Source organism: Protopterus annectens, chromosome 11.part0 (assembly GCF_019279795.1).
Source record: "Protopterus annectens isolate FY-2018-M chromosome 11.part0, PAN1.0, whole genome shotgun sequence".
Taxonomy (NCBI): domain Eukaryota; kingdom Metazoa; phylum Chordata; order Ceratodontiformes; family Protopteridae; genus Protopterus; species Protopterus annectens.
Window position 1 is genome coordinate 1147315857 of NC_056745.1, and position 12307 is coordinate 1147328163.

The 12307-nt window shown below is 41.6% G+C and overlaps 2 protein-coding genes across 7 annotated transcripts in view; one reads left to right on the plus strand and one right to left on the minus strand.

The window, feature by feature from the left end:
- The window catches only part of CCDC146 (coiled-coil domain containing 146), a 4019163-nt gene that overhangs the window by 2640435 nt on the left and 1366421 nt on the right, over nucleotides 1-12307 (minus strand). The gene's annotated exons all lie outside the window — the stretch shown is intronic.
- Nucleotides 1-12307, plus strand: part of LOC122815746 (fibrinogen beta chain-like) — a 674021-nt gene that overhangs the window by 318966 nt on the left and 342748 nt on the right. For 4 of the 6 annotated variants that reach the window (XM_044088499.1, XM_044088501.1, XM_044088502.1 and 1 more), the window contains 2 exons: nucleotides 1328-1384; nucleotides 2729-2800. In XM_044088499.1, the coding sequence (XP_043944434.1) occupies nucleotides 1328-1384; nucleotides 2729-2800 (129 nt within the window). The remainder of the gene's footprint in view (nucleotides 1-1327; nucleotides 1385-2728; nucleotides 2801-12307) is intronic. The other 2 variants (XM_044088503.1, XM_044088504.1) reach the window with 1 other exon arrangement.

Sequence of the window (12307 nt, forward strand, 5' to 3'; positions counted from 1 at the left end):
ACCGAGGAAAGTGCAATAGGATTACTGAGTACCTGAAAGAAATGTGAAGTTAGTGGGAAGTTACTTAACCTAAAACTGCAGAGTAAATTCTGAACTAATACTTAACTGCCTCAAATGTTTATCTTGGAGAAAATACAATGGAAAATTTAGATCGTCCAAAATTATCCATTTAATAGTGCACTTGCTGTTAATGAAATATGTATTACTGTAGTCCAGCCAGATTAATACAATATGCAGATAATTCTGCTCTCCTCTTTAATGGCCCCTTATACAGACAAATACATTGTAATCGCCAGGTAAGATTTGATAAACTTCAGAAGTGGTTGTCTATCTGGCCTGGTTCTAAATACAGCCATAATAGAAGATATATGTTTTTTTTTCTTCTCGTATATGGGGTGTTTCCAAAATTTTACCCTCATATCATCACCGTAAGTTGATCTTTCCTTGAAACTTCTAGGCATTACTCTAAATAAGCACTTAAAGATAGATGCGCAAGTTTGTGCAATCACTTTGAAAGTAAACCAAAAGCTCTGCCTCCTTTACACAGAAGAGCAGTTCTTAACTGACTCTACAAGAGTTTTTATAGCCAGATAATTTTTGTTTCCTAAGTGGTCATATGCTTCTTGTGTTTTTCCATACTTGCACTGCTCTTAGCTTTTCAGTCTTGAACAATGTTATAATGGAGTTATTAGGTTTGCTACTAACCATGTTTCTAGAATACATCACCATGGCCTGTATTTCATAATACCTTAAACTGGTGTAAATTCACTCAGTATCTTCACAAGCTACAGCTAAGATTTACTCATTCTGTCTTATACCAGATGTAAAAATGGCCTCCCACTGATCACCTGAGTAAGTGGTAAATTCTGAGAATACTTTCGAACCTTCCTTCTCTTGCTTTGTAATTGAGGCAATGTTATCCCTTTTACTTCTCATTGACATACTTCTTGTTAGTCTTGTCCAATAGCTACATTTGAAGTTTTCATGAAGTGGTAGTGTTGTTAATTATACATCAGTCCTCTTATTTATTTTTTATGCTGTTGTCGATGTTTTAGCATTTACTCCCTTTATTATTTTCACCGTTCATAATTATTAATGTTTGTGTACCGAAACGTTTGCTGAAATGTTTGTTTCCTGTGGATTTTTTCACTGCCCAGAAAGAATTTCTCCATTAATAAACGTAAGCAAATAAATTAAATTTTGTTTTCATTTTACTACAAAAATGAACCACAGTTTAACGTGTCTTACTTTGTTAATGATTGCTTATTTTTTCCTACATCTGACACCTTACTATTGTAAAATGAATTACCTATTTTTTGTTTCACAGATACATCTACAGATGCTACAAAAGGTACTGCAAGAGCAGATGAACAGCATTTAATAGGTATGGATTTTTCATTAATTACAAAAAAAAAAACACAGTTGTACTCTCACACAGAATTACCAGCTTAGTATACCTGTGCCAGTATAGGTTTACCTTTAAGTGTTTATGCACACAGTGACAAAAGATCATATAATGGGCAACTGACTAATTTGGTGGAAGACTACACACTCACTGGCTTGGATTCAGAAGGGGTTACTGCCATTAGTAAGCCTCAACACAGGTTGAAAAACAAGGGCGGTAGACTTTACAATCCATGGACAGGCCAACTAATGATTCTACACAATCATGACCATGCTCAATGCCAATAAGGCATTCCAGGGGAAGAGACAATGCTATTTAGCTATGCCCTCTCACCAAGGAAATGCCTATAAAAGGGATTTACATGCTCAAGTGATTCACAGAATCACTAGAATACATAAATTAGCACAGCCAGCTATGTTAATTAACAAAGCCAAAATGCCACATTTACCCATTACTTCTAATGGAAAAGACAACTTTGGTGTTATGCTTCAGGGAGTATAGCTAGGAGGTAATGTTGAAGGTTTGTTTGAGTGTGTGCATGTGTGTGACAGCTTGTTTGGATGTCTGTAAGGTTATGGTCTTGCGTGAGTGTGTGCGTGTGTGTGTGTGTGTGTGTGTGTGTGTGTGTGTGTGTGTGTGTGTGTGTGTGTGTGTGCGCGTGTGCGTGTGTGTGTGTGCGTGTGTGTGTGTGTGTGTGCGTGTGTGTGTATGCCTGGGTAGTTAGAAAAGTGGGCACTGCTTAGAGATCGTAGGTAAGACTAGATGGGTGTGTATGGGTGTGACTGTGTGTATATGTTTGTGTGAATGAGTGTGTATGGATGAATGGATGAATGTGCCCATGAGTGCAGTCGAGTAAATGTACATATATGTGTGACATACATGGTGAGTGTCTGCATATTTGTGGGTGTCTGACACTGTGTGCGGTAGAGTGGGTGAGTGAGCGGGGTTATGGCTGTAGACATTTAGGGACAAGAAAACTTAATGGGGGAAGGAAAACACTAAATCAGGAACAACTTTAAAACAGAACAACGGGTTTTGCATCATGTCCATTTTCTAAAAAAAAATAGGAAGTAGGAAACTCTAACATCTGGCATTATAGATTGACTGTTATTGTCCATGATTTTTTTTTATTTGAGGGGCACAGCAAATATAACAGTCAAACTTAGGAACATTCTGTATTAATTGTTTACATACTGTATAAACTAACTCAGAGTGTACTTGTTCTTATATGTTGCACCTTGGTGTCCAAGAACCTGCAACTTAGATTATAATTCTTTATAACCCTTAATTCTTTTCAAAGTTTTGCTTGCTTTCTGTTTTTAGGGACTACTGTACATGGAATAAAACCTACAACAGAAAGCTTCATTATTATAAACACTGGGATGAGTAACACAGGTAAAATATATTTTACTAAAAAAACTACAAAAGCAACCTCGTGTGTTTTGAAGGATGAAATATACTGCTACCAGTAGTGGTTTATTCTGTACCATTTATATTTGCTTTAACAATTCATTGACTTCAAAACCTATTTTTAGATATAAACAGCTCTCTAACATACAGCATAAAATACATGAAAATTAACAAAATTGTTTTAGTTAATGGCTAGTGATTTTAAAGTACAGGTGCCTAAGGTACATCCCTTAAAAGTAGATGATCAAAAGATGAGTGTCTTCATTGTGGCTCAAAATTTCCCATGGGCAATAATAAACATAGCCAGTATAAGGGGGCCCTGATCATCCATGTTTGTGCAGGGCCCCCACAAACAAACACTGTAGCTGCTTAAAACAAAAAAGAAAGAAAGAAAGATATTGCTTGGGTGGTATAACAATGAATGAATGAGTCAAGACCTTCCTCTTTAGTAGCAATAGGATATGGCTGGCCAATCCATGTCTTGTTACTACGTGAGGTTAACAGGAGACACAGGCTGCCCTCAGTAATTGATCTTGGTGTTTAGCTGATCTTCGGTTTAATTTTTTTTCTCTTGAAGGACTCTCCTTAAATACTGTGATGGCACCAAATAAATACGTGGGCATGAGAAGAAATACAGATTTGCCCACAGAAATGATTTTGTTGTGTTTTGTTTGTTTTTTTATTCTTATTGTCATCAGGGTTGAGGAGGGGATAATTTTTAAATATTACACACTGATTCACTTGAAAAGTTAAGTTAGGTGACAGTTTTTTTACTTCAACATGAATTTTCTGAACAATAAAAACATGAACTACACCTGCTTTGGTTAAAACCTTAATTTAGTGGTGCACATTCAGCATGTGAAAAGCAACTTTTGTCGTGGTTTGTGCCAAACCAAAGAAACATGGGTGAAGAAAGTTGCATTTACTTACCCTAACAGTAGACGTTTATATTCCCCACTGCTACAGCAGCCTTACCTATACGGTTTATATCTTGCCAAGGATATAACATTTGGCCAGTCTTCCAAAGTGTTTGTTTTCCCCTGCACATGCACCTAGGCTGCTGAGGCTCAGGCTCTAAAGGAAGAAAACAGCAGCCTGGGCTCCAAACCCTTTCCAGACTTTCTTGCCCTGAAAAAGGGACAACCTAATGTTCTGACACAAAGCAAATTTGTGAACACTTTATGTGTTAGTGCAACTTCACAACTGTTCTATGTTCATCATAAATCACTGCTGCAGAAGCCTTAACTATATGGGTATATTAGTATAACTTACCCGACCTAGGAGGAGGAAGAATTAGGCTCCAGGAGGACCTGGCCCTAGGAAAGGGATCCAGTTTGTAGTGCCTCATAAAAGTATGTACAATGGACCAAGTAGCAACCTCTAGAATGCTTTGAGAGTCCACCCCTTTCCAGTTTGTCATCAAAGAAGATATGGCTCTTGGTAAAGTGTGCGTTGACACCACCTGGAAGTGATTTAGCATAATGAGGATAACAAAAAGTAATAGCAAAGGATAATCATGTGAAAATAGTCTGTTTTGACATGGGTTGCCTTTTCTTTGTCTCATCATAGGAGATAATCAGCTCTTCAGCTTTACTAAAGAACGTGGTTGTTTGATGACAATAACTGAGCTGCCTGCACATATCCAGAGCACAAAGAATGCTTTCTCCCTGAATTTAGTTTCAGAACAGAAAATAGGGAGATTAATGGCTTGATTCAAAGTGAACTCTGAAACAATTTTTGACATGAATGAGGAAATTGGTCTTATGTTAACCCTATCTCTATGGAATACCAAATAGCGTTCACCCACCACAACAGCTTGCGCCTCAGATAGTCATCTTGCAGATGTCAAAGTAATAAATAACACTATCTTCCACATCAAGAACTGTAAAGCAGCTTCATAAACAGGTTCACAGGAAGACAGAGTTAACTTTTCCAAAACAAAGCCAAGATCCAGGGAGAAAGTATTCTTCATATCAGTTGATTCCTTTGTTTTCGAATATGCAAAACACCTTTGAAAAACTGCTTGACAAAAGTGAATAGAAAGTGGAGGGATCCATGGGCAGACATGCTGAAATGTCCAACAGACAGAAGTATAGAAAAGGCCAGAGAATCACTCATACATGGAATGGTATGGAATCCCTAAATGAGCCCTGTTTTTTACTATGGCACTAGCTTGTAAAGCTTTTCTATTTAGCAGCATAAGATTTTCCAGTATCAGGCTTTCTTGCCTCCTTTAGAACCTGCTGTATGTCTTCTGAAACAAAGTGTCTAAAAGATATGAAAATCGAATCATCCAGGCAGTCTGTTGCAGTTGTTTCACATTAGGATGTATCAAACTCCTCCAGTCTTGTGTGAGTAGATCTGTGAGGAAAGTTGTGGACACTGTCCTTAGTTATTCTCATAGGAAGGGAGAACCAATGTTGTTACCAAGATAATCACTGAAGAATCCATTTGGAACCGATCCGACTCGGCTGAATACTAAAGCTCGAGAGCTTCCACTGGCTTGAGGCGAAACCCTATCCCATGACGCTCTGGGCCACATCCCCAGATATCATTTGCAAGTGAAATATTTAGGCTAACCCAAATAACTACACCAGGAAAAATATATCTCTATCTTCATACAGATATTTGGTATGAAACAAAAACACGAGATTCCAAATCATCATAACTATGTACATAAGTATAGAATTGTCCACCCATTCCTCCAGGAACACAGGATGAGGGTAGGAGGGTGGGATGCAAAAATGTAGGTGAGATGGACAACAAACATGGAATGTTATGGTAAGTACGTAACTTCTTAATGTTATGTTGTCCTATTCTGCTGTAATTCTTGCAGATTGGGATAGCATAGCGTCCCTAGCACCTTAATCCGAGGGTGGCTCAGGAAAAAATACTCTTCAATACAGTGGCCCCAAAGGAAGACCTGTTCCAGGAGGCCACATCTACTTTGTAATGAGTGATAAAGGTATGAGGTCTCACCCATGTGGCAGCTGCACAAATAGAGTCAATAGGAAGTCTGGCCTGAAAGGCAGAGGATGTAGAGGCTGCTCTTGTGGAATGTCCCTTTATCTTCCCTGGTAGTTGTTTATTATTCTTACTGTAAGAGAAAGAAATGCAATCAGTCACCAATTTTGACAAAGTTACTTTGGAAACTGACAACCCTTTCTTTATGTTAGAAAATGACACATAAAACTTATCGGATTTCCTGAGGTCTTTTGTCCTGTACAGGTAAAAGTGTAACTGCCAATGAACATCCAACTGATGCAATTTACACTCTTCCTTGTCGCTGTAGTTAGGAAAAAACACAGGCAATTCAATGGATTGGTTTATATTCTTCTCTGAACAGACTTTTGGAAGAAACAATGGATTAGTTCTCAAGGATACCCTATCCTTGTGAAAAATGATATAAGGGGAACGAACAGAAAGAGCTTGTAATTCCGATACCCATCTGGCAGAGGTTATAGCCACTAAAAAGAGAGTCTTCCACAACAAATACTTCAAATCACAAGATGATGCAGGTTCAAAGGGTGGTAAAATCAGTGAGTTTAGAACAAGACTTAGGTCCGAAGGGACCAGGGGCTCTTTGATCGGGGGTCTGAGTAAGAAAGTGCCTTTGAGAAAAGCTTTGCACAACCTATGACACATGACAGGAACTCCCATTTCTCCAGTATGGAAATTAGAAATGGCAGCCAATTGAAGTCTGATGGTCGCTGCTGCAGCTCCTTCGTCAAAGAGTTTGGAAAGAAATTCTAGGATTGCAGTAAGAGGAGCTGTAAAAGTTCTATGTTCTGTCCCGCAGCCCAGCATGAAAATCTTTTCCACTTACTGGAATACAATCTCCTTGTAGATGGTTTATGGGAACAGGCGAGAATATGACTCACTGCAGGGAAAAAGGATTAACACCTGGCTAAGCGTGGAATTGGAGCAGCCATGCTGTCAACTTGAGGGTTTGGATAGACGGGTGGAACTCCCCTGAAGAGTGAGTCAAGAGGTCTGGAATTGGATCCAGAATCCAAGGTTCCTCCAGCAGGTAGGTCAGAAGAAAGGGGAACCAAACATGTCGAGGCCAGTAAGGAGCAATGAGGAGCATAGTGCTTTTCAACAAGCTGGCTTCCTGCAGTACTTAGAGAATTAGAGGAAAAGAGAGAAAGGCATAGAGTCATCCTGGGGGCCAATCGTGAATCAGTGCATCTCTTGGTGACTTCCCCGGAGGAGGAATGAGGGCAAAATAGTTGCTGCATTTGGCATTCATGGAAGTGGCGAAAAGGTCATAGCAAGGCTGTCCCCATTTTTGGAAGATCTTTCCAACAAACTCTGTTTTTAGGGACCACTCATGAGACAACAGAATAGTTCTGCTGAGTTTGTCCCCTATCACGTTGGATTTCCCCAGGATATGTGTTGCTATCAGAAAGGGTTCAGAAGCGATCACCCATTGCCAAACACGTTGTGCCTCCCGACATAGTGGGTAGGATTTGGTTCCTCCCTGCTTATGTACCACACTACCGACATGTTGTCTGTCTGAATTGCAACCGTCCCTGTTGTTAGAGAGTCCTGAAATGCCTGCAACGTATAGACCACCGCTCTCATCTCCAGAACATTGATGTGCAAGTGGCTTTCATATTATTGCCTTAGGCCTTGGAGTGTCATACCCAGATAATGCCCCCTACTCGATCTGGGAAGTGTCAGTGGTCAGTACTGCATTGGGTTGAGGAAAGACAAGGGGTCGTCTCTGATACAACTGGTCTGTTTGCAGCCACCAAAGGAGATCTTTTTTGCAATATTCCGTGATGATAATCTGATGTGAAAGAGAGAGATCTTGCACTGATCACTGAGCAAATAGCAACCACTGCAGAACCCTTGCGTAGTCATGCTAGGGGAACTAGAAGAATAGCTGCTGCCATGGTACCCAGAACTCGCAGCACATATCCGGCCTGAACTTTCTTCTTTGACATGAAAATCCTGATATGCTGATGAAGGGACTGTATTCTGTCTGGGGTAAGTTTTGCAGTCATACTTCATGAATCCAATTCTGCACCTAAGAAGGTAATATGCTGACAAGGCGACAAGGCAGATTTTTTTTAAGTTTACTGTGATGCCTAGTCTGCCGCAAAGTGATATTGTTTCGGCTCTCGTTCGTAGTAGTAGATGCCTGGTGGTGGCAAATGGGAGCCAGTCATCTAGGTATGGAAACACACAGAATCCTTGATGTCTCAAGTGAGCCCTGAACACTGCTATGCATTTGGTGAACACTCTAAGGGCTGTCATGAGGCCAAAGGGCAGGGCTCAAAATTGATAATGGCTGGCTCCCAGCCAAAAGCGTAACTGTTCCCTGGATTGTATGTCCATCTTTATATGGTACAATGCATCTTAGAGATTTACTGAGCACATCCAATCGTCTTTCCCGATAAACAGGATTATTGACTGCAGTTATCATGTGGAACTTTGACTTCTTCACTGCTTTGTTTAGCTTGCTGAGATCTAGAATGGATCTCCAGTCCCATCTTTTTTGGAACTAAAAAGAATCTTGAGTAAGTTCTGGATCCCATTTGGTTTGCGGGGACCTCTTGGATGATTCTCTTTGCTAGCAACGTGAGAATCTCTTGTGTTGCATAGTCCTTCTGACCAGGTGTAATGTCTGGTAAGGACTGGTTCACCAGAGGGAGAATGGAAAATGGTATGTAATAACCTCTGGATATAATTGTTAGTACCCATTTGTCTTGGGAGATTTCTTGCCAGGCGTTTGGGTGCAGTGGCACTTGACACCTGACTGCCTCCAGAGAACAGCAGGCGGGCTTCCTTTCAGGAGCATTGGAATGGCCTGTACGAGAATGTATCTCTGTCCCCCTGATCCTGCGGACCCCCTCTTCTGTGAGGTCATCATTTTCCATTATAACTTCTCCCTCTGCCCCTGGGGGAAGAATCACCACATGCATCTGAGAAACCTTTTTGGGACTTGCGGAACCACATCTTTCCACCCTACAGGGCAGAAAAACAGACTCCAACAGCAGATAAGGTTTTCTCGTCCTGCTCACACCTGGTCAAAGTATCTGTCACCTTCGAAGTGGGCATTGGTGAAGGAAGACTTGAAGAACTCTGCAAAGTTGCATCCAGGAATGTTTCCTCAAGGAAATTCCTGTTGCAGCTGCTCTGCTCGCTCCATCAGCTGCATATGAAATCAGTCTCCTGGAGGAGTTTACGATGGAATTGAGGGTAGAGAGCTGACAGGATACTTTGTCCACAGACCCCAAGGCTACGGTACCCTGAAGGGTATTTCTAAGTTCTTTGAGGAAATCCCTTTGAAGTCTCATAAAATGTATAAGGTAATTCAATGACTGTAAGGTGAAGGCCGCTGAAGAAAAGGCATACTTTCCATAACTGGCCATAGTCCTAGATTCTTTGTTAGGAGGATGAACAGATGAGGAGGTCTCCACTAGCTCCTTCTTGGTGGCTGCCGCCTCCACCATTGCATTGCCACCACCATCGCATCCACAGGGACAACTTTAGTCAAAGATTCCTTCTCTAAGGGAGCAGTAATAAATTTGTTAGGCCTCCTTGCAACAGGCTCTGCTGTATCAGGCAACATCCAGGTCTTAAGGAATATGATGCCTATGGGGGAGTCACCCAGGAGGTGGAAGGGCGAGACCCAAAAGCCCCCAGGTATACCAATTCATCCTCTGAAGGGTTGGTGGACTTCCAGCCACCCCTCTGTTTCAGAGTCTCAGGGATGTCTGCAAAGGAGACTTCCTCACAGGGGGACCGTGGGGACCCTTCTGACTCATCCAAATTGGTATCAGAAATGACAAAAATGACAGACTCAGGGGAGTCTATGTGCTTCCTCTTGCACAGCCATTTCGGAGGGACTTCTTCAGAGGGGTACTCCAGAGACATTTTGGAAGAGACAATGCCCTCTGCAGGGGCTTCCTGAGGATCTGGGTCTCTGCACTTAGGAGGGGGCAGCGGTGACAACATAGACACTGGGACCTGGGATGGATGAGTAGTTGGTTCTGAGAGCAGGGTTGTCTGAGGAGACAGTACTCTCTCCATCAGTTCAAAAGCCCCCCCGCCCCACTCAGAGGAGACCCTCCGCTCCAAAGAAATAGAAGGTTGACTTCAAAGCAGAGTAGGTGGCTCCAAAACTGAGGTAGGAGCTGAGCTCAACCTAGCTGAGACACTGAGGGGCAGAGTCAGATCAGACAACTGTCCGACCCAACTTCCCTCCCCTGACCGACTGGTGAGCGTTGGCTCCTAGACTCCTTGACATCGGAAGGAGCCGAGGACATCAGAGCCAAAGTTGAACCAAAGATTCCAAAAGTGGTCTTGGTGCCGATGGTTCTGCTACTATCAGATCCAAGCTCTCTGGCTTTGAAGACTCCAGGGTGATCGAAGGAGGAATCAATTAAGCAAGCGTTGTATGGGATGGCTCCGATTCCTTTCGGTCTGGAAACAACAACATTTTTGCCAGGGCCAGTGTTCGAAGCAATCTCTTCACCACCCGCTTCACATCTTCATCAGATAAACTCCTGGAAGAATGGGTGGACAAAGAACGAGATCTACCCCTATCCAGAATAGGAGAGCTCAGCGTCGGAGATATTGGCTCCATTAAAGGAGGCCGACTCCTCAATACTTCTGTCAGCTCTATGGACACTTTTGGCACAGAAGTTGTTCCAGGTCTATCGGAGTCAAAAGCCCTCAGTTCCAATGACACAATCTTTTTTGGTGGCTCTGAAACTGGAGCTGTCGTAGCCGGTCCTTTGGTTGATTTAGACTGGGTTGAAGGAGAGGAAGATTTGGAGCTCTGAAAATTGTCTAAAGCTTCCTGAAAAGGCCCTTTAAATAAACCCCTTGCCATTAGTTTATTCCTATGCTCATGGAGCACCCTGCTACTGAAACCATGACATATGGTGCAGGGGTCCTGTAAATGGATGGCACCGAGGCAATAGACGCAACTCTTGTGCCCATCTGAAAGAGACATCTTTTGAGTGCATTTATCGCACTTTTTGAACCCTGACTGTTTATGCTCCTTGGGTTCCCTTTCTTTATCCTTGTCTTTGGACATTATGCGGCTATAATCAAGGCTGTAACTATTGAAAAAACAGTTAAACTAACTATAGCAACAGCAAAAAACTACTATAAGGGAAAACTACCTGTTTTTTTTTTGTTAAATTTAACAGCAAGAAGCAGAAATAAGAAGGAAAGGAAAAGAAGAATCCACTAACTAAAATGGATACTACTTCTACACAGACAGGACAAGGAAACATGGGGGAAGCAGCCCTCTAACTTAAAAGGGCCACGAGAGCCCTCTAAGTTAAATGGAAACTCTCACCAGGTTGGGAAAGGGGTTTTCAACTAATTACAATGACCTAACACAGACAACATTAAAAACTAACTCACTAGAAAGGTAATAGGAGAATAAAGAGAGAAATTAGACTAACAAAACCTATAATTAGCCAACGAGCCAGCAGGAACACTTCTCGATTGCTTGAGCGGCAAAGGAGATCTGGAGATGTAGCCCAGAGCATCATGGGTAGGGGTTAGCCTTGAGCCAGTGGAAGCTCTCCAGCTTTAGTATTGGGCCGAGTCGGAGCCGTGATCGGCTCCAAACCCAATCTGCAAGAATTACGGCGAGACAGGACAACAAAACATCAATAGATTTCATAACAATAACTATAACAGAAGTTGCAGCCCTGGACACAAAGTGAGCACAATCATACACAGTCTGCTTAGAAACTAGACAAAGAGAAGCAATAATAGAATTCAGAAGAGATCTACCTTCTGACTGTATAATGGCAAGAAAATTCCTCAGACTGTTAACAGAGGCCTTTGCACACTTCGCCATACATGTCTGGTAGTTCAAAATTCTGAAGGCTAGAGAAGAAGAAGTAAAAAATTACCTTCCCAAACTTGTCAAAGGTTTTCCCACCCTTGACAGAAGGAGATGGATTAGTAGCAGTCAAAGGCTTTTTAGCAGCTGAAGAGCAAACAAAAACAAAAACAGCTGCTGGGGTTAGAACTGAGATGAGAAAACAAGTACTTGTTAGATTGAGGAACTTCATAATGTGTGCTGGATTTCTTAAGGACTGAAGATTGACTACCATGGTTATTACAGTCTAACTCAAAAGAATTCCCTAAGGTTGGCATAATTAAAGGAAAGGGTATAGAATGTGGCATATCCACTTGCAACATGTCATAATATCTCTTTAAGGTAGAGAGCTTTCAGCTGTTCCTACTGAAAATAAAGTTATTCATTCCAGACAAACTCTCAGAAAAAGAAAATTCCTCAACATAAGAAAATGACGAGTCACTTTCCTCAGAATTAGACTCTGCGACATGGAAAGAAAATACTGAACAAGCCCAGTCCCTGTCCTTATCAGAATCATCTGATAAAAAGAACCTCAGGAACTGTGGAACAAGAATTATCTTTAGCAGTCATATTTCTATTCTGTTGCAAATGAATTAAAGCTTGCAATAAACTGCTAGCCAAAGTATTTAACT